Source organism: Colletotrichum abscissum, assembly GCF_030869225.1.
Source record: "Colletotrichum abscissum strain IMI 504890 chromosome Unknown Scaffold_1.1, whole genome shotgun sequence".
Classification (NCBI taxonomy): Eukaryota; Fungi; Ascomycota; class Sordariomycetes; order Glomerellales; family Glomerellaceae; genus Colletotrichum; species Colletotrichum abscissum.
Genome location: NW_026849987.1, coordinates 748203 through 774020, shown reverse-complemented (window position 1 = coordinate 774020; position 25818 = coordinate 748203). Strand labels below are relative to the sequence as shown.

The window sequence follows — 25818 nt, the reverse complement described above, 5'->3', positions numbered from 1 at the left end:
GTTTGGCAGCTCATCCCGATCCCGACCGACTGCATCATTTCCTCTTTCGAGTCAACATCGCTTCTCCGCCCGCCATGGACTCCCAGTGGCAGCAGGGCTACGCCGATTCGGCCGGCTCTGCGAGGAGATACAATGGCAGCGGCGCTCAGATGCCTCGTGGAGAGTACAATGGTCAACCCGGTCCGCAAGGCCAGCCTGCCGGCTACAGGCACGACCAGTATCAAAGCCCTGGCGGCATATCCTCTCACGCTGCCAGCGCCGCCGCTTCGCCCATGTCCACCCCCCAGATGCGCGACAACAACGGCGACATCCCCATGCACGACGTTCAGGACTCGTACGCCGGCATGAAATACCCCATGAGACCCCATCACCAGTCTCACCTCTCGGGCAGCCGCTCATCCACTCTCTACTCTCCTCAGGAACCCTCGGCTGCTGCCCAACGGTACTCGCCAATGGAGGCACTATCCCCCACCTCGCCTTACGCGCCAAAGTCGGCGCAAAGTCAGTTCTCGTCGCCTCCGGGCCATCGACAGTCTCCGACAAGGCAGCCCGATTACATGCCCCATAGTCCTCATTATGGTGGCCGTCAACAAGCCCCGCAGCTTCCTCCGATCGCGCCCTATGGCTCCTCCCACGACGGCTATCCGTCCGCTGTCGTTGCCAACATTGACGGTGCCTTTGCAAACGACCCCAAGTCACCACGTCGCCCTATCCCGCAGGCCATGGTTCGAGGACCTGCGCCCGAGTTTAAACAAATCAGAGCCCCGACGGATCTTCGACCCAAGGTCAATTCTCAGCCTCCATTCCGCCGTGCGAACCCCGAAGGAGGATTCATTAGCGTAAGCCCACTTTCCTGGCTGGTCATTCTAGATAATCGCAGCCTACTTACATTTTCCAGCCTCTCCAAGCGCTCACGGTGCATCTGCCTGCTACGTACAGGATATGCAACCCGAACTTCAAATACGAGTCATCGCGAAACCCCCGCCGAGTACTCACCAAGCCGAGCAAGGGTGTCAAGAATGATGGATATGACAACGAAGACAGCGACTACATCCTCTACGTGAACGATATTCTGGGCTCAGAGGAAGCCGGCCACAAGTATGTTCAGGCTCTGATGCCGCTCTGTCGTGGCCCCCTTCAGTCGAATATTCGAGCTGACTTGCGATGTAGGAACCGATACCTTATTCTTGACGTTCTGGGCCAGGGTACCTTTGGCCAAGTTGTCAAATGTCAAAACCTCAAGACCCAGGAAGTTGTTGCCGTCAAGGTCATCAAAAATCGCACGGCCTACTTCAACCAGAGTATGATGGAGGTCTCTGTTCTGGACTTGGTACGGCATTTCTCTTGCTCGATATAGACAACAAATTGCTGACCATAGCCCCTTAGCTCAACACCAAGCTCGATAAGAACGACGACCACCACCTTTTGCGACTCAAAGACACCTTCATCCACCGGCAACATTTGTGCCTGGTCTTCGAGCTACTCAGTGTCAACCTGTACGAGTTGATTAAGCAAAACCAGTTCCGAGGTCTAAGCACGACTCTCGTCCGCGTTTTCGCTCAGCAACTTCTCAATGGCTTGGCCCTCTTGAACAAGGCACGGCTGATTCATTGCGATCTGAAGCCGGAGAACATCCTTCTCAAGAACCTTGAAAGCCCCATCATCAAGATTATCGATTTTGGTTCGGCATGCGACGAACGGCAGACAGTCTACACTTACATCCAGTCCAGATTTTACAGGTCTCCCGAAGTCCTGCTGGGCTTGCCCTATTCGTCGGCCATCGACATGTGGTCGCTCGGTTGTATTGTAGTGGAACTATTCCTCGGCCTGCCCTTGTTCCCTGGATCGTCCGAGTACAACCAAGTCTCGCGCATTGTTGACATGCTCGGCAACCCTCAAAATTGGATGATCGAGATGGGCAAGCAAGCCGGCGAGTTCTTTGAGAAGAGGCAAGACGAGTTTGGACGACGAACGTACCAGTTGAAGAGCATGGAGCAGTACGCTCGGGAGCACTCGACCAAGGAGCAGCCCAGCAAGAAGTACTTCCAGGCAAACACCTTGCCAGAGATCATCAAGTCGTACCCTATGCCACGCAAAAACATGAAGCAGAGCGAGATCGACAGAGGTAAGATTCCACGTTCTTACATCACCCTTGCGGACAAATACTAACCCAGCTTGTAGAAATGAATAACAGAATCGCCTTTATCGATTTCGTCCGGGGTCTTCTCAACATCAACCCGCTGGAACGTTGGTCTCCCCAACAGGCCAAGCTCCACCCATTCATCACCCAGCAGAAGTTCACTGGTCCTTTCGTGCCGCCCATGAATTTGAAGTCGAGCTCTCTGAATCGGTCTCCGGCACCAGGCACCCAGCAACAGCAGCAAGCCGAAGCACTGAGCAAGCAGAGGGCACAAGCCGCTCAGGCTCAGGCGAACTCTGCTGCACAGGGAGCTTACGCTCAGATGGCTGCTCAATATCAACAACCTGCACACCCTCAGCAAGCGCCCATGTACAATAATCAACAAATGTACTCTCCTAGCAACAGTCATGCAGCTCAGCCGCCGCCCTACGGAGCCCAGCAGCAAGGTGCATATGGACAAATGGTCATGCCTCAACAACCAGCGCAGATGCCTCCTGGGCCGTATGGTAATGCTTCCCAGCAGCCTGGCCTGTATCCTCAGCAGGGCATGCGGCCCGCACGCCAACGTGCCTCAACCATGGAGCAGCAGCAAAGTGGTATTCCGGCCGCCATTCAGCGCGTGGCTAGTCACCTTGACCCAAGCCAGCCGATTCGTTTGCAGCCTAGCCCTGCCTACTACCCCCCTGGTGCTGACAGCGGTATGGCGGGCATGGACAACGCGGCTAATCGGGCTGGTAGACGTGGAAGCCGTGCACAGCAAGGAGGAGGAAGAGGAAACCGAGACTTCATTCGCAACCTTGAGGAGCGAACGCTCGAGGAAGGCTTCATGGGAAGCCAGAATCCCTGGCACTGATGGCCGGACGACCTTTGATCAGAGTGATTTAAAATGCGCATTGATATTCCTTCGCAGCCTTGGGTCATCAGTCTACCCCTCACAGGAGACTATGGGAGGTGAAGTTAGGACAGCCCGGAGGTCAATGCTACGGCATTCGCTTGCGCCAGGTCGAATACAGCAGTGCGGTCCCTGAACGCATGGTGGCAATTGGACGAAGAAGATACCCGATGGCTCCAACAAGGGAGACCTGTTGCAGGGGACCATCTGAAGAAGACGAGGTTCAAAGCCGGGCTAGATCAGGACGACGACGACATATACACAAACATGGGAGCTTTGATGGGACGATGCATGAGAGGAAATTGGCGGACAGTACTGGGTTAGCGGGGATGGCGGCCTTGACGGTGGAGGAAAGGAAAGGAAGGGCTCGACGGCCAGCAACGACATACGAGATCACGTCCTCTTCACACACCGTTCCTAACTACTTACCTACCTACCTTTGTTCCTAAGGTTAAAAGGGTTCCGGATACAGCAGGTTGGCTTTGCAAGTTGTTTGACTAATCTGGAAGTGATAATGATGTCAAAGGGGCAAGAAGTTGCTGACCTGATCATGTGTGCCTACTCGATCAATGTTCAAGATACCAGGTTCAAATTCCACACTTGTATGGTTCTTAGCTCCCAGCCTAGGGAAGGGGCTGGTGATGTGGTCTCTTCAGTAAAATGTTGCCAGAGCTCATGTGCATCCTGGGAAGTACGGGCACATCGACCCCCTCGTCTATGTACGCACTCCTTGTTGGGTGCTTCCATTGAATGGGACCTTCTATCTTTACTATTCCTACATGTTCTACTTTGATGGGGAAGTTGCTGACTAGGTGTCACTCTCGCCTTCCATGAGGTTGCGGAAAGGACTGAGATCAGTTCCTCCTCGTTGTTCGACATCTTTGCATTCACATTCTACTCCTCAACCACCTCCATCATTGCCCACTCAGCTTCGGCACCCATCACTAAGACAACAACCTTTGATTCTTTGGATTTCTCTGTTGCTTTTACAATCTAGCATCTACCCACAACGGGGCCACTCATAAGTCCCCGAGCTGCTGTTTGCTGTTACCTCAAGCATCCCCAAATTTCTTGGTCGACGTCCCCCACGATAGTCATGGCACATCCTCTCTTGGTAACGAAGCAGAGGGATGCTGGTGGCCCCAAATCCTTCACGAGACCTCAAGCCAAAGGCCGGTCGGAAGTCACGCCGAGGAAAGACTTGTCGTCAACGCAAGGAAGTTCCGATTCGGAGCTCAGTCTAAAACGCGACGGCAGCACAAGAAACAGGCATATCGCCTCCTTGAGCAACTTATGGCACAAAACTGTCTCCCGTATGCCGACCTTAAGCAAAAAGGATGCCTCGAAAGGACAGATTGCCAGGGCAGCTCATGCCTCCTCAACAAGTCAGTCTGATTCGCAGACTGACGAAGGTGAACAGCATCAGACCGACAAGCCTGCAACTAGCAAGGACGATACCACGTCATCCCAGAGGAAAAAAGGTTCGATTGGAAACCACGCACTCTTGATTTTCTGCTCTTGAATGCTGATTTTTGTTGTTTTTAGGTTTGTTCAAACGCCGAAGCCTCGGGAACATATTTGGTACCAGCAGCCGAAAAACGCTCAAGAGATACATCAAGTCCGAGGAGGCTCTCGCGACCTCTGTGGGGTCTGACGTGGAGACGCCAGTCCATGACAGGTTTCCATCTGCCTCGCTCGTCGCTCCAGAGCTGCCAAAGGTGCGGGCATCAGGAAACTTTGAGAAGGAGTGCGTGATCATCACTGGAGAGCCACCCACAGTGCAACCGCCGATTTGCCCAAGAAGACAAACGCCCCAATTACTGGAAATACAGACGGGAGATGGCCAGCCCCCTTTCCTTGATCTAGGTGATGCCGTTGAGGGTCAAGTTCCGGATGTGTCGCTATCAGCATTGGCTTTGGCCAAGCGACCTAGGTCCTTGGATCTCAAGAAACTCCTGGTAGACGCTTCGGCAGCAGCAGATCTGGACTTCATCACATCGGCCTTGGACAAGGGAAAGGGCAAGGAAAAGCAGACATCGAAGCCACCCTCCACTGATCAGCATGTGCACCTGGGGTCTGGAACACCGCGACCAGTCGAGGTAAAAGGCCCTCTCGAGGTAGCCAACAAAGCCTTGGAGGCGGAGTCTAGTAACATGGTTGCGAGCATCAAGACGACTGATGCAGCCTCCGCTGTCATCCAAGCTGAGATGTCCAACAAAATTCTACCTACAGTGAATACCGAGGTGACTGATGCACCCTCTACTATCTTCCCGGTCGAGATGTCCAACAGGATTGTACCCGTGGTCAATACTGCGTTGAGCAGATTTCCTGGAGATTCCGACTCTCGAGATGCTGTTGCCAGCACAGAGGCGACTGGCCCGAGAATCAAAGAGGTAACCGTTCGAGACGCCGGGTACACTCCAATTGAGAAACCGGAGTTTGAAACATCAACGAGGGAGCACATATTGAGGTCGTACGCTCAAGTTTCCGGCAAGTATGGACCTTTCTATCCTACCGCAAGGATGCGGACATCAATTGACCTTACCTGGCAAGATGGTATAGGCATCACCTCCCATGGACTCAATGCTAATACTTTATGCAGGGAAGACTGGGAGAGCGATATTACTGTAGCTGGACTGGAGAAAGATAATGTCCCAGACACAACCCTGATGCGCAAACGATCGGACGATGGACAACTCCAAGAATACCTATCTTTGCCACGCAACGTGAGCGAAGGTGAAGCTGAGACCAAGCCTAAATACGGCAAATGGCTGTCGCGGAGCGCTATTTCAGTGACGGATAACTCGACAATGACTCGCGAAATACATAGAGAAACGATGGACACAGGCCGGCTCGCTGTGATCCCGGATATGACCCTAGAACTCGAGTCTACGAAGAGAAACGAATACAGCATAATCTACCCGCCGAACTACGTTTCCAAACCTCGGGTTACCTCGATGAATGCTTTGATTATGGAGCCTCTCCTCAATACAGCAACCGAACGCCATCTTGTCATATCCGATAGCAAAGGCAGGGCTATCACTAGCAACGGCTCCAGCAATTTGAGCGTTGATTCAGGTGGCTCAGAGATCCGAAGGAGAAAGACAAAAAGCATGACGTTCATCAAAAACATTGATATTTCTTCTGTCGACAATTCTTACAATCAAATGCGGAAGTTGGCCTTCCCTGGAGACTCAATTGGTGGCCCTGAAAGCCGGTTCGAGACATCAGCCTATTACGACGGAGGCAGCTGGGACGTTTGTGAGGACTGCAGTGATGTAGATGATGTTTTCTGACTTTTTGGTTGTCCGGTTATTCTTTAATCAGCTCGACTTTTCGTTTATGGACATGCGAAAGGCACTGAGGGGTCTGATAGGTAGTCTTCAAGCCCCAATCATGGTGGCTCTTTGTAAAGTAACGTTTAAACCAAAACAAATGCCCTGGCTCAATGTTGGCGTCGGACCTCCAAAAAGTAAAAGCCACACCCGTGAGTGCCGCGGATGCAGTGGCTTGGGTTGAGAGCTCCGACTTCAGACGGCCCCAGTGGAGAAAGAGGTACGTACCGAACCATCCAATCGAGTGGAGACCCCTGGAACACGCTCCCATGGGCCATGGCCCTCTATCCGTACCTTTACCTAGTGTAAACCAACGCGCCCAGGTCAACCTCAAGTTGTTACTCGTCAGGGTCTTTGCAAGGTACTTCATCCATTCTCCGACTCGTCTTCGCCCGCCTTTCTCGAATCAAAGTGGTTTTTTATTTATTTATTTTACAGCCACGAACCTTTCGGCGACCCTCGCATTCTATCTAAGGGAGTTACTTTCTCACTCCTTTCCCAATCCGTCACCCTTTCCGCCTTCGATCTCGCAGACACCCCTACATTTTCGACCGTTGCGACTAGCACACTTAACCTCATTCCATCCCTCCGATCGAAACTGTTTGCCCAGGAGATCAATCAACATGGCGAAGGTAGCAACCGACTTTGAGAAGATCATCCAACAAGGTATAACCTCTTTTGTTTACTACATGATTGGACGCCGCCTATTCAGAACGGATCGCTGACCGGGGCGATGTTTCGCTTCACTCTGCAGGACGAGAGAGGAAGAAGAACGAGGCGCTGGCACAGAAGATCTTCTCCAAGGATAGACGGCAGAGCGCGCCTTCAAAGCTCAAGCCCGGCGCGGGGCCGTCGCTGGCGAGCCGAGTCGGCATCACAAAGAAGGTACGCATTTAACTCATCTCGTCATTCGTTCCTAGCTTTTAGTAAATCGACGAGCGAGCGTTCGCTAACGTTCTTTCCATCCTGCAATCAGCCGCGCACCGCATCCCTTGGTCCTAAGGCCCTTCCCGCTGGCAACATCGATGGCGACTGGACACATGACCTCCACGGAACGGTGAATGGCGGCGGTAGAGGACGAAACAATAACGGCAACAGCGCCAGCGCCGGCGGCCTCGCGTCGCGCATCTCTGCGCCGGGAGGAGGAGGAGGAAGGGCCGCGTCCACCACGGCGTTGATGGGCAACGGCAACAACAGCCACAGCAGACGACGCGCCGATCAGAAGGCGGCGAGAGTAGCTGCCGCGATGGAGCGCTCGGGCGCCATGGCCGACGTGCAGATGACCTCCGTGGCGAACGTGGTGCCCACGGGACCGGCGATCAAGCAAGGCCTCTCTATCAGAGGGCTGGCGGGGCCGTTCGCGGTGATGGCGCAGAACTTTGCGCCGGGGACGACGGCGGCGGACATCGAGAGCGCGATGACGCCCGTCGGCGGGGAGATGCTGGACTGTCGGATCATCAAGACGACGCCTCTGCTCCTGGCGGAGATGGTCTTTGCGACGAAGGAGGGCGGTGATGCGGTCATTTCCACGTTCAACAACCAGACGGTAAGGAACCCCTGCCCCCCTTACCCCCCTCACTCTTTCTCTCTCTCGTCTGCTATGCACGAGGCGAAGGCAGGCACAGTTTGAGATTTGTTTACTGATTTGAGGGCGACTGCAGGCCGACGGACGCATCATCAAGGTCTACCCCAAGCCCGGCGGCTACAAGGAGCCCACCACCCGCCCCGCGAACGCCCGCTCGACATCAAGCAACTTTGTCGACGGCATGAATGGATTCCCCGAGGCTACGCAGGAGGACAATGGCGGCCTGTACAGCGACGACCTCGTTCGCAAGGCCGGCAACAACAACAACAACAACAACAACCGTAGAGGACGTAACTTCAACCGTGGCGGCAGACGATGAAGGGAGGGGCGAGATGACACGATGAGAAACAATTCCGGTCGGTGCTAGACGGCAAATTATGGCGGGAGGCACAACACGAAGAAAAGACGTCGTATCCACACTACGAATGCCGGGGGTTTCTACTTGGGCGTTAAATTTTTCGAAAGCGGGCTTGGGAAAGGGTCGAAAATACCTAGGCGACTTCATGTGTATGCTGATTCTGCTCGTAAAAGGGGGGCGAGAATTTACAAATCGGGGGTGGATTTCTGCGCAAAGATGGGGAAAGGTTCCTTTTTTCGAGAGGGCGCAGATCTCTCCATTATCCAGGGAGGCGCGTGTACTATTAGATCAAAAGAGACTTTGCCATATTTTTTCTTCTTCAGTGGAGTTTCATTGCCTTCTTCGATTTTGCAATTCAGGGCGTCTTCAAGGAACGGCGGCGTCGGATCATGGTTCAAAGCTTAGAAATGTACATTGAGATTGGGGTATTTGTTCTATGTGTGTAACGAGGCTTGAGTCGTTCTATATCTTCGGTATGTTCACATGGCTCAGATATTGTTTTTACATTGTATTGTACAGTTCATAACAATGATGTTTTACAAGTCCAACATCTCTTGTTCGTCCTTCTTTGCGGGCGTAGCATCCTGTATACGTTGGTTCGGGTCGGTAAACTCGACCGCGAACCGGTTCAGCTTGCTCCGCTTCTCCTTGAGGCTGATGAACGCTTCCTCATCGGCAGCGAGCGCCTTCTCGTTGACGACCTTGTCGACGGCGCTAATCATCTTGCGAGCAAGGTCAGCAAGGTCTTCGACAGCCTCGGCGCGTTTCCGGGCCACGTCCTTGCCCTGGGACTTGATCAAGGCTTCCTTGGCTGCGGAAAAGGGCTGCCAGAGATTTTCCACGGCGGCGGCGAGTTGCTGGGCGTAGCCGCGCTTAGCGCCCTTGGTGTCGCCCGCCTTGTCCATCTGGCGGAAGTTGAAGTGGCAGATGATGGCAGCCTTCATGTAGATGAGGAGGGCGCGCACGTCCACGGGGGTTTTCTGAGCGGCGCCGTGGGCGAGCATCGTGTTCAGGATGGACGTGGCGTCGGAGAACGCGTTTTGGCTCATGTTGTTGTTGATGCAGGCGGAGAGGGCGCGGCGATAGACGATGGGAGGGACAGGTTTGTCGGATGGCATCTGCTGTACAGCCTTCGCGGCGTCTTTACTTGAGCCGCTGCGCTCGTAGAGACGAATCATTTGGTGATAATTGTCTGTGTCGGGGTTGACGCCGTAGTAATGGACAAAGAGGTCCCAGTACTTCACGCCCAGCTTGGTCTGCTTTTGCTCGCGAACGATAGCGAGAACGAGGGATAGGGTGTTGGCCCGCGGTACGGCATATTTGATCTTTGGTGAGAGGACTGTGGCTTTGCGCTTTGCGCTACCAGTCGCGCTGATACCTTTCATCTCGTCGTTGATGCGGTGTGCATAGTCTCCCGTGGGCGTACGGTTGTAGTTCCGGACGCTCATGGTCTCTTCGAGCATGGTGAGAATCTTGCCTCTGTCCTTATTACCTCCGAGGAGCAGAACACGACCCATGGCGCACACCAGATCCTCGTCGATCTCCATCTTCCCGTTACGCCAGTTGCGCATGACCTCCTCCCATATATGCTTGCATCGTGTGATCGTCTGCTCCACCGTATCGATGTGCTGTTGGAGAGACTGCCCTTTGCGATTATCCTGATTTTCAGCCTCTGCGCGTAGCGTGTTGATGATGGCCGTGTACGTGTAAGCAGTGTTCTTGCGACCTGACTTGGCATCGGCCGAGTCGGCCAGCGTGAACATGTTTTCGACGTCGCCTGCGCGGCCGCAGCACTGGATCACAGCGTTGACATGTATCGAGTTAGGCTTGATCTTTGCGTCCTCCTTGAGCATCGTTTTATACAAAGCCAGAGCCTTGGCACTGGCGGCCTTCGGTTCGCGGGACTTTGCACAGCCGGTGAAGATGATGGTAAATGTCTGTTCGTTGGGTGATTGGCCGCGCTTCTTCATATCGTTGAAGAGGCTGATGGCAAAGTTGACTCGCTTCAACTCCATGATCTGGTACTTAATAAGGTGGTTCCAGGCCACGACGAGGTCGGTATCCTTGGCGCTGGCGCGCTGGACAAGGAGAAGGGCCTCATCGAAGCGACCCTTCTGGAGTGTGGCCTCGACGTGCTTGGCGATGTTAAAGGGGTTTTCCAGGTGCTCGAGATGTTTCGACACAGCCCAGTCTAGCTTCTGTTTCCTCCTCTTTTCTGCAAATTCCTCGCTGCTGCCGTGGGTGTCCTTTTCTATTTCCTTTGCTTCTTTCAAGAACGCTCTGCCTGCGGCAGTCGTGGGTATTGCCTTTCTATGGGCAAGTCGGCGTTGGCTGCCCGGCGGGCCATATTGAAGGATGGGCAAAGTAGACGATAGTTCGGAGAAGGAGGCCTTTCCCGACAAGGGCTGAAGCGCCCGTGTGAGACAGGCTTTGCAGGATAGCATTCTTGAGGGTCTTTTGCGGCGGAAGGCTATGTCGTGCTGGAGTTTTCCACGAGGACCTCCTCTAATCATGAAAGCGCCTCCGGGAAATTTTGCGACCAACTAAGGTACCTACCCAAGCTCTCTTATCTTATCGGAGAGCTTGCTCCCATGCCTGTGCCTGCGTCTTTGGGGCGTCCTGCATGGCTTAGCGTGTCGCGCAGAACACTGACGTTGGTTGCGGGGCGGGCCTCTTTATGAGTGCCCCCACTTTGTAGCGTTTAGCGCAGGCTCGACCAATTGGCCTGACGGCAATTAAGCAAAAAACGCGTCGCCAAACACGAACGCGACTTTCCTCGCGCGCCGCCCCTGGCTGAACGGCCAAATTATAGAGCACATGTATCCCGTGCTTTGTGTTATCCCACCCACAACAGGCCTACTCCGTTCCTCGATACAAACACAGCTTGACACGCCACATCTTTCAGTACCTACCGCCGGTGCCGAATAATTTCTTACTCTATACGATGAATTGAGTGTCCATTCGAGAACTTTAACCTTTCTCTCTAATACTCGACATACCAGCCCTGCCCACCATGCCCAAGGTCGACAGACGCTCGAAGCTGGCCGAGCTTCGGGCTCTGCGAGCGTCTGGCAAGAGAGCCAACTACGAGGTCGAGGAGGTTGACGAGCTTTACGAAGAGGTTGACGAGAACCAATACAAGAAGATCATTAGAGACCGTCTGGACCAAGACGATTTCGTTGTTGACGACAATGGCGAGGGATATGCCGACGATGGTCGGGAGGAGTGGGATCGTCAGCCCCAATACTATTCGGAAAGCGATGAGGATATGCCAGTGAAGGGTCGTGGTAGGCCAAGCAAAGCCTGTAAGGAAAATTTCAATCCGTATGCTTGCAAGATCTATCATACTGACACTCAGTAGCAAAAAAGCAGCGCGAAGAAGAAGCGGCCAAGCGAGATGCCAATGACAGAGACATCAGCGAATACTTCACAAAGGGTTCCACCAAGACACAAGCCAAGCCGAAGGTTCGTCAGATGCGCCCAAAGCCAGAGAAACGTTGTACTAATAAGAGCCATAGGTCGCCAAAACGAAAGAAGACGACGATTTCCTTGCCGATCTCCTTGGGGAGGTCGACGCCAACATCCCCGCTCCTGCGTCCCGGTCAGCCAAACGTAACAGATCCCCCGAGCGCCGCCGAGCCCGTGTGCTTTCTCCCGCCCCCGACACCAGGACGCGACTTACCAAGAGAACAAAGACTGTGGATGACAGACTATCATCTCCTACATTCGACAATTCAGCAGTCGATGATGGCTATTTGCCCCCTATGGGCGACGACAGAGATGATAGCCCCGCTCCGATCACTGTGGACGATGTTCCCATGTCCGAAGACCCCGCGCCATCATCGCCAGCCGCTAAAGTAGCCCAGCGTAAGGCAATGGTCAAGCCGGAGCCCCTGGATGAGGAAGACGATGATATGATGGAGGTTGCCCATGCTGGTGCGGTCACTACTGCTAGTGTCAACATCACAGGGTCAAGACCACCGAAGAAACTTGTCAAGCCCGATCCCTACCCTACACCTTTGAGCTCTTCCCCGGTCAAGCCTGCCGCCCCATCAGTCGACTCGTCAGCATGGAACAACATCACCGACCAGCTCAATGTTGTTTCAAGCTCCCCTGCGGAGGCTAGAACCGTCGGCAAGATAGACTATAAGGATGCTATTGAGGAGGACGGCAGTCTCAACATGTTCTGGACTGACTACACCGAGGTCAACGGCAGTCTCTGCCTCTTTGGGAAGGTCTTGAACAAGAAAACCGGCTTGTACGTCAGTTGCTTCGTCAAGGTCGACAACATTCTCCGCAAGCTCTTTTTCCTTCCCCGCGAAACCAAGGTCGAGGGCGGGGAAGAGACAAGCGAGGAAGTCGAGATGATGGACGTCTACTCTGAGATTGACGCTCTCATGACCAAGATGAACGTTGGCATGTTCAAGATCAAGGCATGCACAAGAAAGTACGCATTCGAGCTTCCAGGCATTCCCAAAGAGGCTCAGTACTTGAAGTGTCTCTATCCCTACACAAAGCCTGTCATTGACGGTACGACTACGGGAGACACATTCTCGCGTGTTTTCGGCACAAACACGGCGCTATTCGAGCAATTTGTGCTGTGGAAGAACATCATGGGCCCCTGCTGGCTGAAGATTACCGATGCCGACTTTGGTGCCCTCAAGAACGCTTCTCACTGCAAGCTCGAAGTGCTCGTCGAGCACCCCAACATGGTCTCGACGTTGAGCGACTCTGACAACCTCGATACACCTCCCCTGACCTTGATGAGTATCGCATTGCGAACTGCCTTCAACGCCAAGGCCAACAAGCAAGAGATTCTCGCAATCAGCGCTCGCATCTACGAGAAGGCTTCCTTAGCTGATCCAACTCCGGCCGAGAAGCTTCCCTGCCGGACATTTACCCTCATTCGTCCTCATGGGACAGCATTCCCCCTCGGATTTGAAAATATGGCAAAGGACAGGAAGAGAGGCCTCATCAAGACCTTCCGCCAAGAGTCAGAAATCCTCATGTTCTTCCTTGCTCAGTTGGATGTTGTGGATCCAGACGTGATTCTAGGACATCAGTTGGAGGGAGTCGACTACAGCGTTCTGCTCAACCGTCTCCATGAGAAGAAGACACACCAGTGGTCTCGACTCGGTCGACTCAAGCGAACGCAATGGCCAGCTTCCATGAACAAGGTTGGTGGCAATGTCTTCGCCGAGAGGCAAATCATGGCTGGTCGTTTGCTTTGCGACCTGGCCAACGATGCCGGAAAGTCTGCCATGTTCAAGTGCCAATCTTGGAGTTTGACAGAAATGTGCAGTCTATACTTGCCGGGTAACAACCGCAGACAGGACATCGACAATGAAGCTGCGCTCAAGACATGGGCAACCCAGTCCAAGGATGGTATGATGAACTACGTCTCACACATGGAGGCTGATACCCACTTCATCACCGCACTGGCTTTACAGGTCCAGCTTCTTCCCTTAACTAAGGTCCTCACCAACTTGGCCGGTAACTCATGGGCGAGAACCCTTACCGGAACTCGCGCCGAGCGCAACGAATACATTCTGTTGCATGAGTTCCACCGCAACAAGTACATTTGCCCTGATAAGCAAACTTTCAGGGGTAGAATGGCCCAGGAAGAAAATGAGGCCGAAGAGGGCGACGGCAAGAAGAAGGACAAATACAAGGGTGGTCTCGTTTTCGAACCCGAGAAAGGCCTCTACGACAAGTTTGTCCTAGTCATGGACTTCAACTCTCTGTACCCTTCCATCATCCAGGAGTACAACATTTGTTTCACGACTGTGGACAGATCTGCTATGGTATGCACATTTACTTCGTCTCCCTCTAACAACTAGACCAGACGCTAACTCACGCAACAGGAACAAGACGAAGAGACTGTGCCAGAGGTTCCTAAGGACCAGGAGCAAGGCATCCTACCCAGACTCATTGCTACACTTGTTGGCCGAAGAAAGCAAGTCAAGTCCTTGATGAAAGACAAGAGTGCAACTCCAGAGCAGCTTGCCACCTGGGATATCAAGCAGCTTGCGCTGAAACTTACGGCCAACTCTATGTACGGATGTTTGGGCTACACCAAGTCCCGTTTCTACGCGCGCCCTCTTGCCGTCTTAACTACGTACAAGGGCCGTGAGATTCTGCGCAGCACCAAGGAGCTCGCCGAGAGCAATCAGCTCCAGGTCATTTATGGAGACACGGATTCCGTCATGATCAACGCCAACGTCGAGAATGTGTCCGATGCCTTCAAGGTCGGTCAAGAGTTCAAGAAGGCCGTCAACGAACGTTACAGACTCTTGGAAATCGATATCGACAATGTTTTCCGCCGAATCTTGCTCCAGGCCAAGAAGAAATATGCTGCCATCAATTTGGTTGAAAAGGATGGCAAGTTCATTGAGAAGATGGAAGTCAAAGGTCTCGACATGAAGCGTCGTGAGTACTGTGGCCTGTCCAAGGAAATCTCGAGCAAGATCCTCGACGAGATTCTGTCCGGCAACGAAACCGAGAAGTCGATCTCGCGCATCCACGAATACCTCAGAGAGATCTCTGGTAAGATGCGTGAGCAAGCTATTCCGGTGCAAAAGTACATCATCTTCACACAGCTCGGCAAGGCCCCCACAGAATATCCCAACGCGGACTCTATGCCACAGGTCCAAGTTGCGTTGAGGGAAATTGCCAGAGGAAAGAACGTTCGCCGTGGCGATGTTATCTCCTATGTCATCACTGGCGATCCTCAGAGCTCCGACCCTGCCCCGAAGAGGGCCTATTCTCCCCCAGATGTCATGAAGGCTGACTCTGGCCTCTCACCGGATGTCGAGTGGTACCTTGGCAAGCAAATCTTCCCCCCAGTCGAGCGTCTCTGCGCGAACATTGTTGGGACCTCGAGCTCTCAACTTGCAGAGTGCCTTGGCTTGGACATCCGCAGGTATAAGTCAGTCCAGGACCAACAACAAGGTGGAGGAGGCAACGATGTTGAGATTCACCCCATGGAGTCGCAAATTCCCGACGAAGTGCGTTTCGCCGAATGTGCCCGCCTCTCCCTCCGCTGCCGGGCATGCAAGAAGACTTCCGTATTCGAAGGTCTGCTTGCACAGCCTGACCGCGTCTCGGCATCAGGGGTACTTTGCGACTCTTGCGGCGCCACCATCTCAACGCTCTCGATTGTAGCCCAGCTCGAACATGCACTCCGAACTCAAACGGCACGCTACTACGAGGGCTGGCTGGTCTGCGATGATTCCGCCTGCGGCATGCGCACTCGCCAAATGAACGTCTACGGCACGCGCTGTCTAGGTCCCAAGGGCCTTGCGCGGGATTGCCTTGGTCGCATGCGCTATGAGTACACCGAGAAGGCAATTTACAACCAGCTCGTATACTACGCCAGTCTCTGGGACGTTGACAAGGCCAAGACCAAGGCTTCAGCAGAGAATGGGAATGACATTCCACGCGAACACAAGGATAAGGTTCTCGCGATGGCGGAGCACAACCGCGTTCGATTTGGCACTGTCAAGGGCGTAGTGGACAAGTATCTTGACAAGTGCGGTAGGCAATGGGTTGCCATGGATACTCTGTTTGCTAAGCTGGGCTTCAACAAGCTTCTTGCTGCAGCATGAGGCGACGTGCCACCACACGGGGTTTGTACACAAAGGACAGCTGATAATGATTGGGATGGGAAGTTTTGGGCATGACGGAAGCTCCTGAGGAGTTGGTCCGGAGGCTGGCTTCTACGTTCTGGCTTAGTATTTGAACTTGCTTTTAGAGGAGGATATGATGATGACTGTGGGCGTTGGAGAGCTCGGAGTTTCTGGTTGGACTTGGGGAAATCGAGGCGGGCAAACCTAGCCTCTGGACATGTTTTGTTGTTGACGTAGGAAACATGGTTAATATCATCTCAAAGCGCTTTTTCACACAACCTTATCCTTCCTGCCACCGCATATATAATTCGCGGTCTTCGTACCCTGGAGACTTGAAGTTCAATGTCGAAGACTGCTGCTTGCTCGCGTTCCCGTTCGTCAATATGTCGATGTGGTAGACGTTCGAGGGACTGAGTCGATCGTTTGCCCTTACAGGTTAGTCTTAGCTTGCATTCATGAGGAACTGTCATCATATGCACATGATCACGGATTATGAACACAAGAAAGGTTGTGAACAATGTAGTCTCTTCTTTTTTAGGGCTAGGTCCACTGGCAAGCTCGCTGCCGAATTAAATGTACAAAGTCAGAGAAAGCATTAGGTCCCTCCACGCCCGGTCGATTATCCCCTCACCAGTCCTGTTTCCGCCGGCGAAGATGCCTAGACCAGAGGAGCAAGCCACTGTTGGCGACCAGTGACCTGAACCCCCGAGTCCTGGCCCTTTCACCGAGCACCTCTCTGCCTTCATAGTGGACAGAGATGGGTGCTGGACCAGTCCACTCCCTCCCATGACCGGGAACCACGCCCAAAATAAGTGTTTGTGACGTCGAGAGACCTGCCAGTGATGACCAAGCCAATGCCAAAAGGATGGAAAAAAAGACGAAAATCCTCTTCTGAACAGATTCCTAAATCCCCTTTTTTGCATTCGAAACAGGATCACGACCTTGCCGACGCTCCTGCGTATGCTTTTTGATGTCCCGCCTTAAAGAGCAAATTCGCGCACTCTCATAACGTGCGCATGAGCTCCCCGTTGCTGGATGGACTCTCCCGGGGTCGTCTCTTCCTTCGTACGTCTGGCCTGTCTGCATTCAACCATTTCCTAGCCACTGGTCCCCATGCAGCCAGGCACGTAGAAGAAGACCCATAAAGCGTCGTGAACTCGTATTAGAAAAGGAATAAAACACGGTGTGTGTCTTGTGTTTGAGCGCATCATGAAGTTGATGCGATCGGGTTGAAGAGGGCCGAATGTGGAAATGAAACATCCGGAGTCCGAAAATGGAGAACCTCTTTTCCTGGTGAGAGGTCATCTCAGTGTGAATCGTCTATGTCGGTATTCTTTCGAGGTATCATGGTCCGCAGCAAAGATCAGGGTAACTTTTGAAACACGAACTCTGAAAGTCCTCTGTGTAAATGCACCAAACAGCCCCCGCCCCCTGTCTATTTGCTTAAATGCAATGACTTATTGGAAAAGGAAATACTCGGCTACTCTCATTTGCTCTCGGCAGCAGAGCTGTCGGGAACAGCCTTGGACAGTGCAGGAGAGGCAGCAGTCGAAGGAGGAGAAGCCGGGGTTTCGCTGTCCAAGTTGGCGAGTGCACTATCAGGATGGTTAGTTACGAACTAGGATGATTGTTAGAAGCGCGGAATAGCCTACCTGAATGCGTTTTGATGTTGGGTGGTGGGGGGAGTGCCGGTGCGGGATGAAGCACCAGAGTCCTCGCCAGGGCGGCCGAGAGAGCCACCAGGTCCGAGTCTGCGTCCGCTGTTGCTGCGAGAGCTGAACATGGAGGTGGGGCCAAGAGAGATGTTGCCACTGGCAGCTCTGCTCGTCGAGCCCTTCAGGCGACGCAGGTCGTCCATACCGACTTGGTTGGACTGGGCCTGCATGTAGCCAGAGGAGAAGTTGCGAGAATCGCCACGGCCGACATTGGGGCGGCCGCCGGGACCGCGTTGGCTGCCGCCGCGCTGGTTCTCCATTGCCTTCTGGGCAGCAGCTGCCTCAGCCTACGGAAGGAGTCAGTAAACAGTATTCTGTAAGGATGGGGGTTGGGATATCATACCTCTGCGCGAATCTCATCAAGAGTCTTGGGGCCCTTGTTTGCCTCCTTAGAAGCCCAGCCAGCCTTGCGAAGATCGAGGACGTCCAAGAGCATGAACTTCAATCTGCTGGGAAGCTCGGGCATGTCCATCATGTGCTGGATGCGGTCGAAGTAGACGTTCATCAAGGCCTTGCCCTTCTCCGAAGCGTCAAGGTTGTTACCAATGGTTCTCAACAACTTGGAGAGAGACTCTATCTCAGCCTCGTCGGGGATACCCTCGTAGTCGACAAGCTTGCGAACACACTCGTGCATGATGCGCTCCGTCAACATGCCAAGCTTGTATAGCTCACCAATGAACTGGACGAGACCAAGACCGCGACGCTTGGCGGCAGCAGCGATGTAGTACTCGTCGGAAAGCATGGCGGCCTCGTTCGTTTGGGGCTTGCCCTCGTCTTCCTCCGGCTTGGTGGGCAGGTTGACCTTCCAGCCGCGCTCGAACTCCTCCTGACAACGGTTGAGAAGGTACTTGCGGAACAAGGCACCACCGCTAACAACGACACCGTTCTTGTCCTTGATATTCTCATCGCGGATCTCAGGGCTCATCGTGTCAAGCATACGCTTGCAGAACTTGGCGTACATGGAAGCCCAGTGAGCCTCGTCGGTGGCCTTCTCGAAGGTGAGCTGAATCACCTGGCGGAGAGTGCGGCCATCGGACTCGTCCTTGGACTGGCCCGCGATGGCCAGAATCTGATCGGCAATCTTGTCGAACTTCTCCGGAGTCATCTTGTTGAGTGCAGCCTTGACCTTGCGCTGAACCATCTGGGGATCCATGTGGTCGCCGCCAGGAGTAGGTCCTGAAGCTGAGGGGCCCTTGCCGACGCTGGTCGGCTTCCAGCCTGAAGCGGAGACAGTGATGGGCTTGAGCTCCATGCCAGCCGTGAGAGGCATGGTCTTGGCTGCCTGCGCATCCTTGGCGTTGTAGTCGTTACGTCTGCTGCCACCACCTCTGGCAGAGCGGGTACGGGGAGAGTTGGGACCCATGTTGGAGGAAGAGGGAGTGCGGTTCACCATCTGAGGACCAGGGAATTGGCGGAAAGTGCCCATATTGCCAACGGGACCGCCACCTGAGCCCATAGCTGCGTTAGCCATAGCGAACCGTTCAGCAGAAGTCGTGCCGCGGACGTTGTTAGAGGGACCACGGAAGCTGCCCATAGCACCGACTTGAGGTGCAGCGGCGCCACGTTGGGAGCCACCACGTCCGGAACCAGCACGAGGGGTAGAAGCAGAGCGAGAACCATCGTTGTCACCAATGAGGGACTTGACTTGCTGGTGGAACTCTGTGGAAGGCTGCTCGGTGAAGACCTTCTGGAACTGCAGCAAGAACTGAGCATCGTACTTGAAAGTCTTGCCCTTCTTGGCGACGGCAGCGTTCAAGGCAGGGTTGGGAGAGCTGATACCGGCAGGGTACAGGTCTTGGTTCATGACAGTCAAGAATCGGGCAGACTTCAAGGACTGAAGAGCAGCGCTGGGTTGGGGCGGCTCAACAGGCTTGGTGTTGAGGGGAGCCAAGTTGAGAGGCGACGGCTTGGGGCCGCGCTTCTCGGTGGGAGTAGCCTTGGGAGCGGAAGCCTCGGTGGGGGTCGAAGCCTTGGAGTCACCGATGCTGAGGTTGGACAGCTTGTCGGCAACATCGCCAACCTTTGCGGGCTCGCTGTCACCAGTCTTTCCAGCGAGCAGCTCGGCGACAGAAGGGGTGTTTCCGCCCTGTGCACGCTTTCTCTCCTTCTCCTCTTCGAGACGTTCCATCTCGCGCTCAGCCTCACGGAGCTTGCGGTCAGCCTCAGCAGCGTTGGTAGCCTTGTTTGCCTCGTCAAGCTTCTTCTGTGCCTCCTTCTCGGCTTGCTTCTTGGCGGCGTACTCGGCAGCAGCCTTCTCGCGACGAGCATCTTCCTCCTCCATTTCGCGAATCATGCGCTCCATCTCGTCCTCCTCATCGGCGGCAGAGGCGGCAGGCTTCTCGGCAGGCTTCTCAGCCGCCTTCTCAGCCTCCGCCTTGGCCTTGGCCTCAGCAGCCTTCTTCTCTTCCTCAGCGGCAGCAGCCTTGGCCTTCTCTTCCTCGTCGGCCTTGCGCTTCGCTTCGGCTTCTTCCTCAGCCTTGCGAGCGTCTTCCTTTGCCTTCTCCTCAGCCTTGCGGGCTTCTTCCTTGGCCTCGGCAGCCTTCTTCTCTTCATCAGCGGCCTTGGCCTTAGCATCGGCCTCTTCCTTCGCCTTGTCCTCGCCACCCTTGGCCTGTTGGATCTTGGCTCTCAGCTCATCCTGAATCTCTTGACGAGTCTTGGGAGTAGCCTGGCTGTCTGTGCGAGCGTGGGAGGGCGTTGCGGACTTAGGGGGAGGAGTAGGTGTAGAGGAGACGATGGGGGGAGTCTTGGACTGCTGGACGATAGGAGGGGCAGGCGACGACGGAGTCTTGATACTCTTCTTGAAGTCAACCGCTTCGCCGGCAGCGTTCTTGATAACAATGGCGGCACTCTTCTTGGGGCGGACGAAGTTGCCCGATGACGCGACAACTGGGGGCTTGACTTGTGCGTTCTGAGGCTGGGGAGTACCAGACACAACAACAGGCTGGCTCGGCTGGCCAGTGCTAGAGGAGGGACGCTCAGAGTGAGAGGAGGTGCGTGACATGGCAGTCGGCGCAGGCTGGTGGAATGCAGGCGGGGCGTAGCCAGGCTGGAAAGCCGGGGGCGCTCCAGGCGAGGGCATGTATCCCATCTGGTTGTAGTAGATGGGTCGGCCAAACTGGTCGAACTGATGGTTTGCCTGGGGAGGGTAGCCGTACTGTGCCTTTGTTTGAGTTAGCAATCTTTCGTAATTACCGCTTTCAGGAGAGAGATCGATAGGGGGGACTGGGGGACGAGAGAGTTGACAAAAGCCACTAGGTTCAGTCGACACGTAGGCCAGCTCAGTGATGCCATGGTCGCCAAAGTCTGAACAGTAACTCGGGTTCAGACCGTTACGGTCGGCCCAAAGCTGCTCTCCATGCTTGTTATGGCGCCGAGGTCTGCTGGAGTCGAACGGCAAGTCATGCGAGGAATCCACATGTCTCGACTTCACATGGGAAGACTTCTCCCAGTGCTTCAGGTTCTTCTTTTTGCTCTTGAAGGAAGGAACGAAAGCAGCACCCAGACTCGACTGAACAGAAAGATCTTGAAAGGGAGGGGGAATTACATTTGGGGGCGGGCCCTGCTGGTAATACTGAGGAGAGGGAGCTGGCATCGGCATGGGATGCATCTGCGCCGGAGGCATGTTCGGGGTTCCGGGCTGGGAGTGGCCGGGCTGAGAATGGGCCAGAGCAGGGCTTCGAGCCGGCTGAGGCGAGTTCGGGTAGGGTTGCATGGGTCTTCCGGGGTGGAAGGCAGGCGGCATACCGCCGCGGCCCTGACCGTTTCTGTACTGCTGTTGGTTCGGGGGGAATCCCATGTTAGCCTGGTACGGGGGCTGGTGAGGGTTGAAACCACGACCACGGCCGCCCTGGGGCTGGAAACCTCCACGGCCTGGGCCTTGGTTAGGACCAGGGGCGTCGCTGTGCTGAGAAACGCCGGACTCGCGTCGGATGTGCTGGCCGGGCATCGCAGGAAGAGCGGCCTGGCTCTGGGGAGTAGAGGCTTGTCTCATGTGGCGCTGAAAGAAAAATTGCAAGTCAGTGTCGCGAACGCAAGCAGGGTGTCCGAAGAGGACGGGACTGATATCACTTACATCGCCATCGCTTCCGAGACTGCCAAAGGTCATCGCGTTGGGCTGAGCCATGCCCGAAGGGGGACGGCCACCGCTAGCAGAGGGCTGAGGGATAGGAGAGGGAGAGTGCGCGGGAGAAGGCACTCTCTGGTTGGATCCAGGAATAGGGATCGGAGCGGCGGTAGCTTGAGGGGTGCTGTGCGCGACAGCAGGAGAGTTGTATCCGAACTGAATGCCGGGCTTTGCACCACCGACGGGTCCGCCGTTGGGAGCGAAGCTGTTGGGGCCGTTGGCGCTGAGGGTAACGGAGCTCTTGCGAGCGTGATCGGGTGCGCTTCCGTTCATGTTGTTGGCGGAAGAGCCGTGAGGGACGGCAGGGGCAGCAGGCACAGCAGGTGTGATAGGAGGACGTCCATTTACTGGTGACGGAGCAGACGGCTTTGCATTTTGCGCAGAGGAGCCACCGACCACCACTGGTGGGTTGGATCCCGTCGCAATCAGCGGCGTGGAGGCTTGCTTCTTGTTCGCACCGGCAGCGGAAGCATATGAAGGAGCCGAAGTCGCAGCAGAGGGGGTGGGCGCCGGGTTGGACTGAGGGCTGGCAGTCGAAGTCATATGTGGAATCTCGTCGTAGCGCGTCTGTTCGTGTAGAAAGTAGCGTTGATGAAGAACCGTGTCGAAACGAAGCTGACGTCGGTGTCGGATAGTTGTCCAAGGTGCGGCAACTGGGACAATCGCTCGGGTGCCGAATCACGGATTCGATTTCGGGTACGGATTTGGTGACGGATCGCAGAAATTCAATTAATGAATGACCGTGTCAAGAAGAACTCCAAGGAGAAAAAATTCCTCGCAAAAAGATGGATCGGATCGTTTCGGAGGTTGCGAAGTCGACTCGGTCCAAAAGGTGGATGCGGGAGGAGAGATTTTTTGTTGTTGCGGGTGAGTGCTCGTGGATTCCTTGACGGCAGGAAGGAAATATCGCTAGGCGATGGGGGTGGAGAGGGGGGCAACAAGGTCTGTCTGCCTACGCAACGGGTCTTGGAAGAAACCAAATAAAGGTGTCCTTTGACCGGCGGGTACTGCAGAGGAGGAGAGAGTCGTCTTCTGAAGGGTGAGCTACAGAAGAAACTGTCGATTCGGAAAGGGTCTCTCTGGTGAAGGAAAAATTATTCCACCTGGACCAGTTTCGGTGTTTGTGGTAGGTTTAGAAGGAGAAACGACCAAAAAAATTTTGGGCGACGAGATAATATGGCGTGGACCTGGGTGTGAGTGGGAGGGAAGGACCCAGGGAAAAGGTACATTGGGTTAAGTACCTCCTCATAAGCCCGCGCCGCGCCCACACCCGCCTCAGACCTTTTTCTCCATTCACTCGCCCGCCCTCGCCCTCTCGCCCTCGCCCTCACCTTCCAGGTACAGACGAAAGTCTATTGCCAAATCAGTGATGAAGCCATCTTGGTCTCCATTTGTTCGCTGTTTATTTGATCGTATATCTATCTCATCTCACCATTTCTCACGTGGGTGTTGGCATCAATTCACTGAAGCGAGACCTACCTTATTCACTCAGGCGAGGTGAAGCACCCGCGCTCCCTCCCGAGTCCCAACCTCTACGGGTATCCATACCCCAGTGAAGAAGGCCCCGACCCATCCTTTTTTGGCGGGATGACAGTGCGTTGCTAACCAAATCTCTCGCTTATCAACACGGTATCGGACCCGCAATTGCCACGCACAAAAGACAGTGTGAGGTGGATTCCATTCGTGGAAGGGCCCTCTGATTTCAATCATCTTTCCATCCATCACTTGCCTATCGCTCTCTCAGTCTGGCGGCATAACCCTCTTGGTCGGTCAGCTTACACAGGCAGCCAAAGCATTATTCATCACCAAAGTAGCCTGTTTTAAGGTAGGTAGGTAATAAGATAGCCATCAACAGGTCGGTGCTGAAGTTGAGGCAACGTCAGTAAAGAGCCATCTCATTCAGCCTCACTTCTTCAGCTGGCTTCGTACTCATATGTATTTTGATTGCCTGACTGAGCATGTTGTCTTTGTCTTGTGTTTCGAAGCCTAGCAAGGTGCATGCCTAGGTAGTAAGGTGTTCTTGGGTCAGCCTGTCTTGGATCCGTACAGAAAGATTGATACCTGAGCAAGGAAGGCACCTTGGGCAGAGCAGGCACAAAGAGTGCACAAACAATGCCCGGCTGGCTGGCTGACTGACTGCTTCGCCCCTGCTTCCTTTCTCGTTTCTTATTTGCACGCAAGTTCACCATGGTCGAGAGATTTTGCAATATACAGAATCGAAAAAAAGTGAAAGAAACGGTTGAATATCATATCCGTGGTATCAAGGTCGCATCTCCACATCAACATCTCGCCCTAATCATGATATCATCCCAAGATAGCTTCACGTTGGTAGGTTTCCTAATCAGGGCTTTATTAGTGGAAGATAACTTGGAGAGTGCCCTGTGACTGTCGTCCCTCCGACGTGCCGGGTGTTGGGTCTGATTACTTGCATGCCTTTCCCCAACTTCCGGTTCTACCTGGGCCGGACTCAAGTCTCAAGCGTACCTTAGCTTGGGGTACTTGGAAATACAACGAGACTGATACAGACCACGGAAGGGCACGCACCACGTCAATTCCAGGTTATTTCCTCAGGTTGTCCTCACTCGCCGGCTAGGCTTGGATACGACACGGAGGAGTTACAGTGCCACAGTGCCACAGTGGTAGCAGATGTGGTTATTCATGGAGATGCTGGGGGCCAGACCCTTGTTCCTCTTTACAATCTGGGCAGCAAACTCTAGGACCCTTTTCTGTCCTCCTTTTTTTTTTTCCTTTGTCGTTGTTTTTTCTTCTGTCTACGTACGGATACCGCTCCTGAGTCCTGTCCTGCCCACTCCACCTCCATCGGCATAGGGGCCTCTCGCAGCAACGTCCAATCGACCAACCTGCCTGCCTCAGAGTCGCTGTACAAGTCATCGTGAAACTCCGGTGTTCGGCACCTGGCGGCAGGCTGTGTGTGGAAGTGCGAGCTTTGCATCCCAACGGGTGGAGTCGAATAGCCCCTCCCGCCACATTCTTGGGAAGGTCAAAAGTCTTTCGAGTTTCCGCGGCTGGAAATTGGAGAAATGGGTGTTGAGTGAAAATGTCATTATCAGATGCCTAGGTCGGTTGATAGGCTCCCAGACAGCCGAACAACCAAGGTTCCTGACGGAGATGGCTCGACCCTCCAGTTGGGCTCCTTCCAGGTATTCCGCGACTCATCGGTACTTACCTTAGGTAAGGTAAGGTAGGCAGGTAGGCAGGCAGGTGGAAGGGTAGAGATGGGTTTGCACTTGCCTTTCCAAAGTGCCTCACCCTCTTGCCATGCAACACCAGCCTAGCAAGATGAGAGGTGTCCCGTTTGCTAGCCATCGGGGGGTTCCCATGCCAAACTCGCACTTGGCTGGGCCTCCCGCTTTGAAATGGATTTCAGGCGTTCAGACCCAACCCAAGTGACGAGTGCACCTGCATCACTACGCCATCAACCACACTAGGTAGCTAGCCATCAGCTACTTCTGCAACATGCAGCTCTGGCGCCTGCCGTGACGGTACCGGCTGTACATATAGCAAAACACACATATATGCAATACTCGCGAACACGGTCAACGCGATCTCTGGCCCTCTCTCTTTATCCCACTCTTCCTATCAAAAAGGCGCAATAGTGCACACGACTATTGGAAGCTTCTGCAGCCGTGCCTCGAGACTCTGACCCGCGTACCTGACCCAGCAACCCGTAACGAAGCCTTCCATCTTCCTTCCTCCCAATTACCTTCTACGGATACAGACATAGATTCCATACAACTTCAACAATCCCTCCTACAAAGAGAAGGGGGAAATTTTATTTGGTTCTGAACGTCGGTTTCAAACAGTGACCCTGGTCTCCCGAATAAGGAGCCAGAACACAAGAGACGAGCAAGGCTGGACAAGGGCCACCCCAAACATCCTACCCTGCCCGAGCTCATACCCCTGCAGTTTCCCTGGCGTCAGAGAGAGGCTAACACGTGCGTTTTGTCCTTTTCTTTTTTTCCCTCCTTCTTCCCCCCAAGGAATAGTATGCTCTTTTGCAATGCCGTACTTCCCATGA

General features: G+C 54.2%; 7 protein-coding genes across 7 annotated transcripts; 4 read left to right on the top strand and 3 right to left on the bottom strand.

Annotated features, from left to right (window-relative positions):
- Window positions 1–74: 74 nt before the first annotated feature.
- On the top strand, window positions 75–2993 carry CABS01_00214 (uncharacterized protein; the record flags this gene model as incomplete). Its single annotated transcript, XM_060533596.1, has 5 exons — window positions 75–839; window positions 899–1098; window positions 1171–1330; window positions 1387–2125; window positions 2182–2993. 5 exons carry the CDS (start codon window positions 75–77, stop codon window positions 2991–2993), a joined length of 2676 nt encoding a protein of 891 aa, XP_060406110.1.
- A 1135-nt stretch (window positions 2994–4128) lies between these two features.
- Window positions 4129–6328, top strand: CABS01_00213 (uncharacterized protein; the record flags this gene model as incomplete). The annotated part of the gene is made up of 2 exons (XM_060533595.1): window positions 4129–4513; window positions 4578–6328. 2 exons carry the CDS (start codon window positions 4129–4131, stop codon window positions 6326–6328), a joined length of 2136 nt encoding a protein of 711 aa, XP_060406109.1.
- A 662-nt stretch (window positions 6329–6990) lies between these two features.
- On the top strand, window positions 6991–8271 carry CABS01_00212 (uncharacterized protein; the record flags this gene model as incomplete). The annotated part of the gene is made up of 4 exons (XM_060533594.1): window positions 6991–7033; window positions 7122–7252; window positions 7344–7913; window positions 8029–8271. 4 exons carry the CDS (start codon window positions 6991–6993, stop codon window positions 8269–8271), a joined length of 987 nt encoding a protein of 328 aa, XP_060406108.1.
- Window positions 8272–8846: 575 nt separating this feature from the next.
- CABS01_00211 (pentatricopeptide repeat domain-containing protein) lies at window positions 8847–10754 on the bottom strand (the record flags this gene model as incomplete). The annotated part of the gene is made up of 1 exon (XM_060533593.1): window positions 8847–10754. One exon carries the CDS (start codon window positions 10752–10754, stop codon window positions 8847–8849), a length of 1908 nt encoding a protein of 635 aa, XP_060406107.1.
- Window positions 10755–11323: 569 nt separating this feature from the next.
- CABS01_00210 (DNA polymerase) lies at window positions 11324–15917 on the top strand (the record flags this gene model as incomplete). The annotated part of the gene is made up of 4 exons (XM_060533592.1): window positions 11324–11615; window positions 11672–11775; window positions 11829–14114; window positions 14175–15917. 4 exons carry the CDS (start codon window positions 11324–11326, stop codon window positions 15915–15917), a joined length of 4425 nt encoding a protein of 1474 aa, XP_060406106.1.
- A 1507-nt stretch (window positions 15918–17424) lies between these two features.
- CABS01_00209 (translation initiation factor 4F) lies at window positions 17425–22442 on the bottom strand (the record flags this gene model as incomplete). The annotated part of the gene is made up of 4 exons (XM_060533591.1): window positions 17425–17533; window positions 17591–17940; window positions 17997–21653; window positions 21729–22442. Coding segments are annotated over 4 exons (4830 nt in total), but the record flags the coding sequence as incomplete, so codon positions are not given.
- Window positions 22443–23267: 825 nt separating this feature from the next.
- CABS01_00208 (uncharacterized protein) lies at window positions 23268–23501 on the bottom strand (the record flags this gene model as incomplete). Its single annotated transcript, XM_060533590.1, has 1 exon — window positions 23268–23501. One exon carries the CDS (start codon window positions 23499–23501, stop codon window positions 23268–23270), a length of 234 nt encoding a protein of 77 aa, XP_060406104.1.
- Between the last annotated feature and the right edge of the window lie 2317 nt (window positions 23502–25818).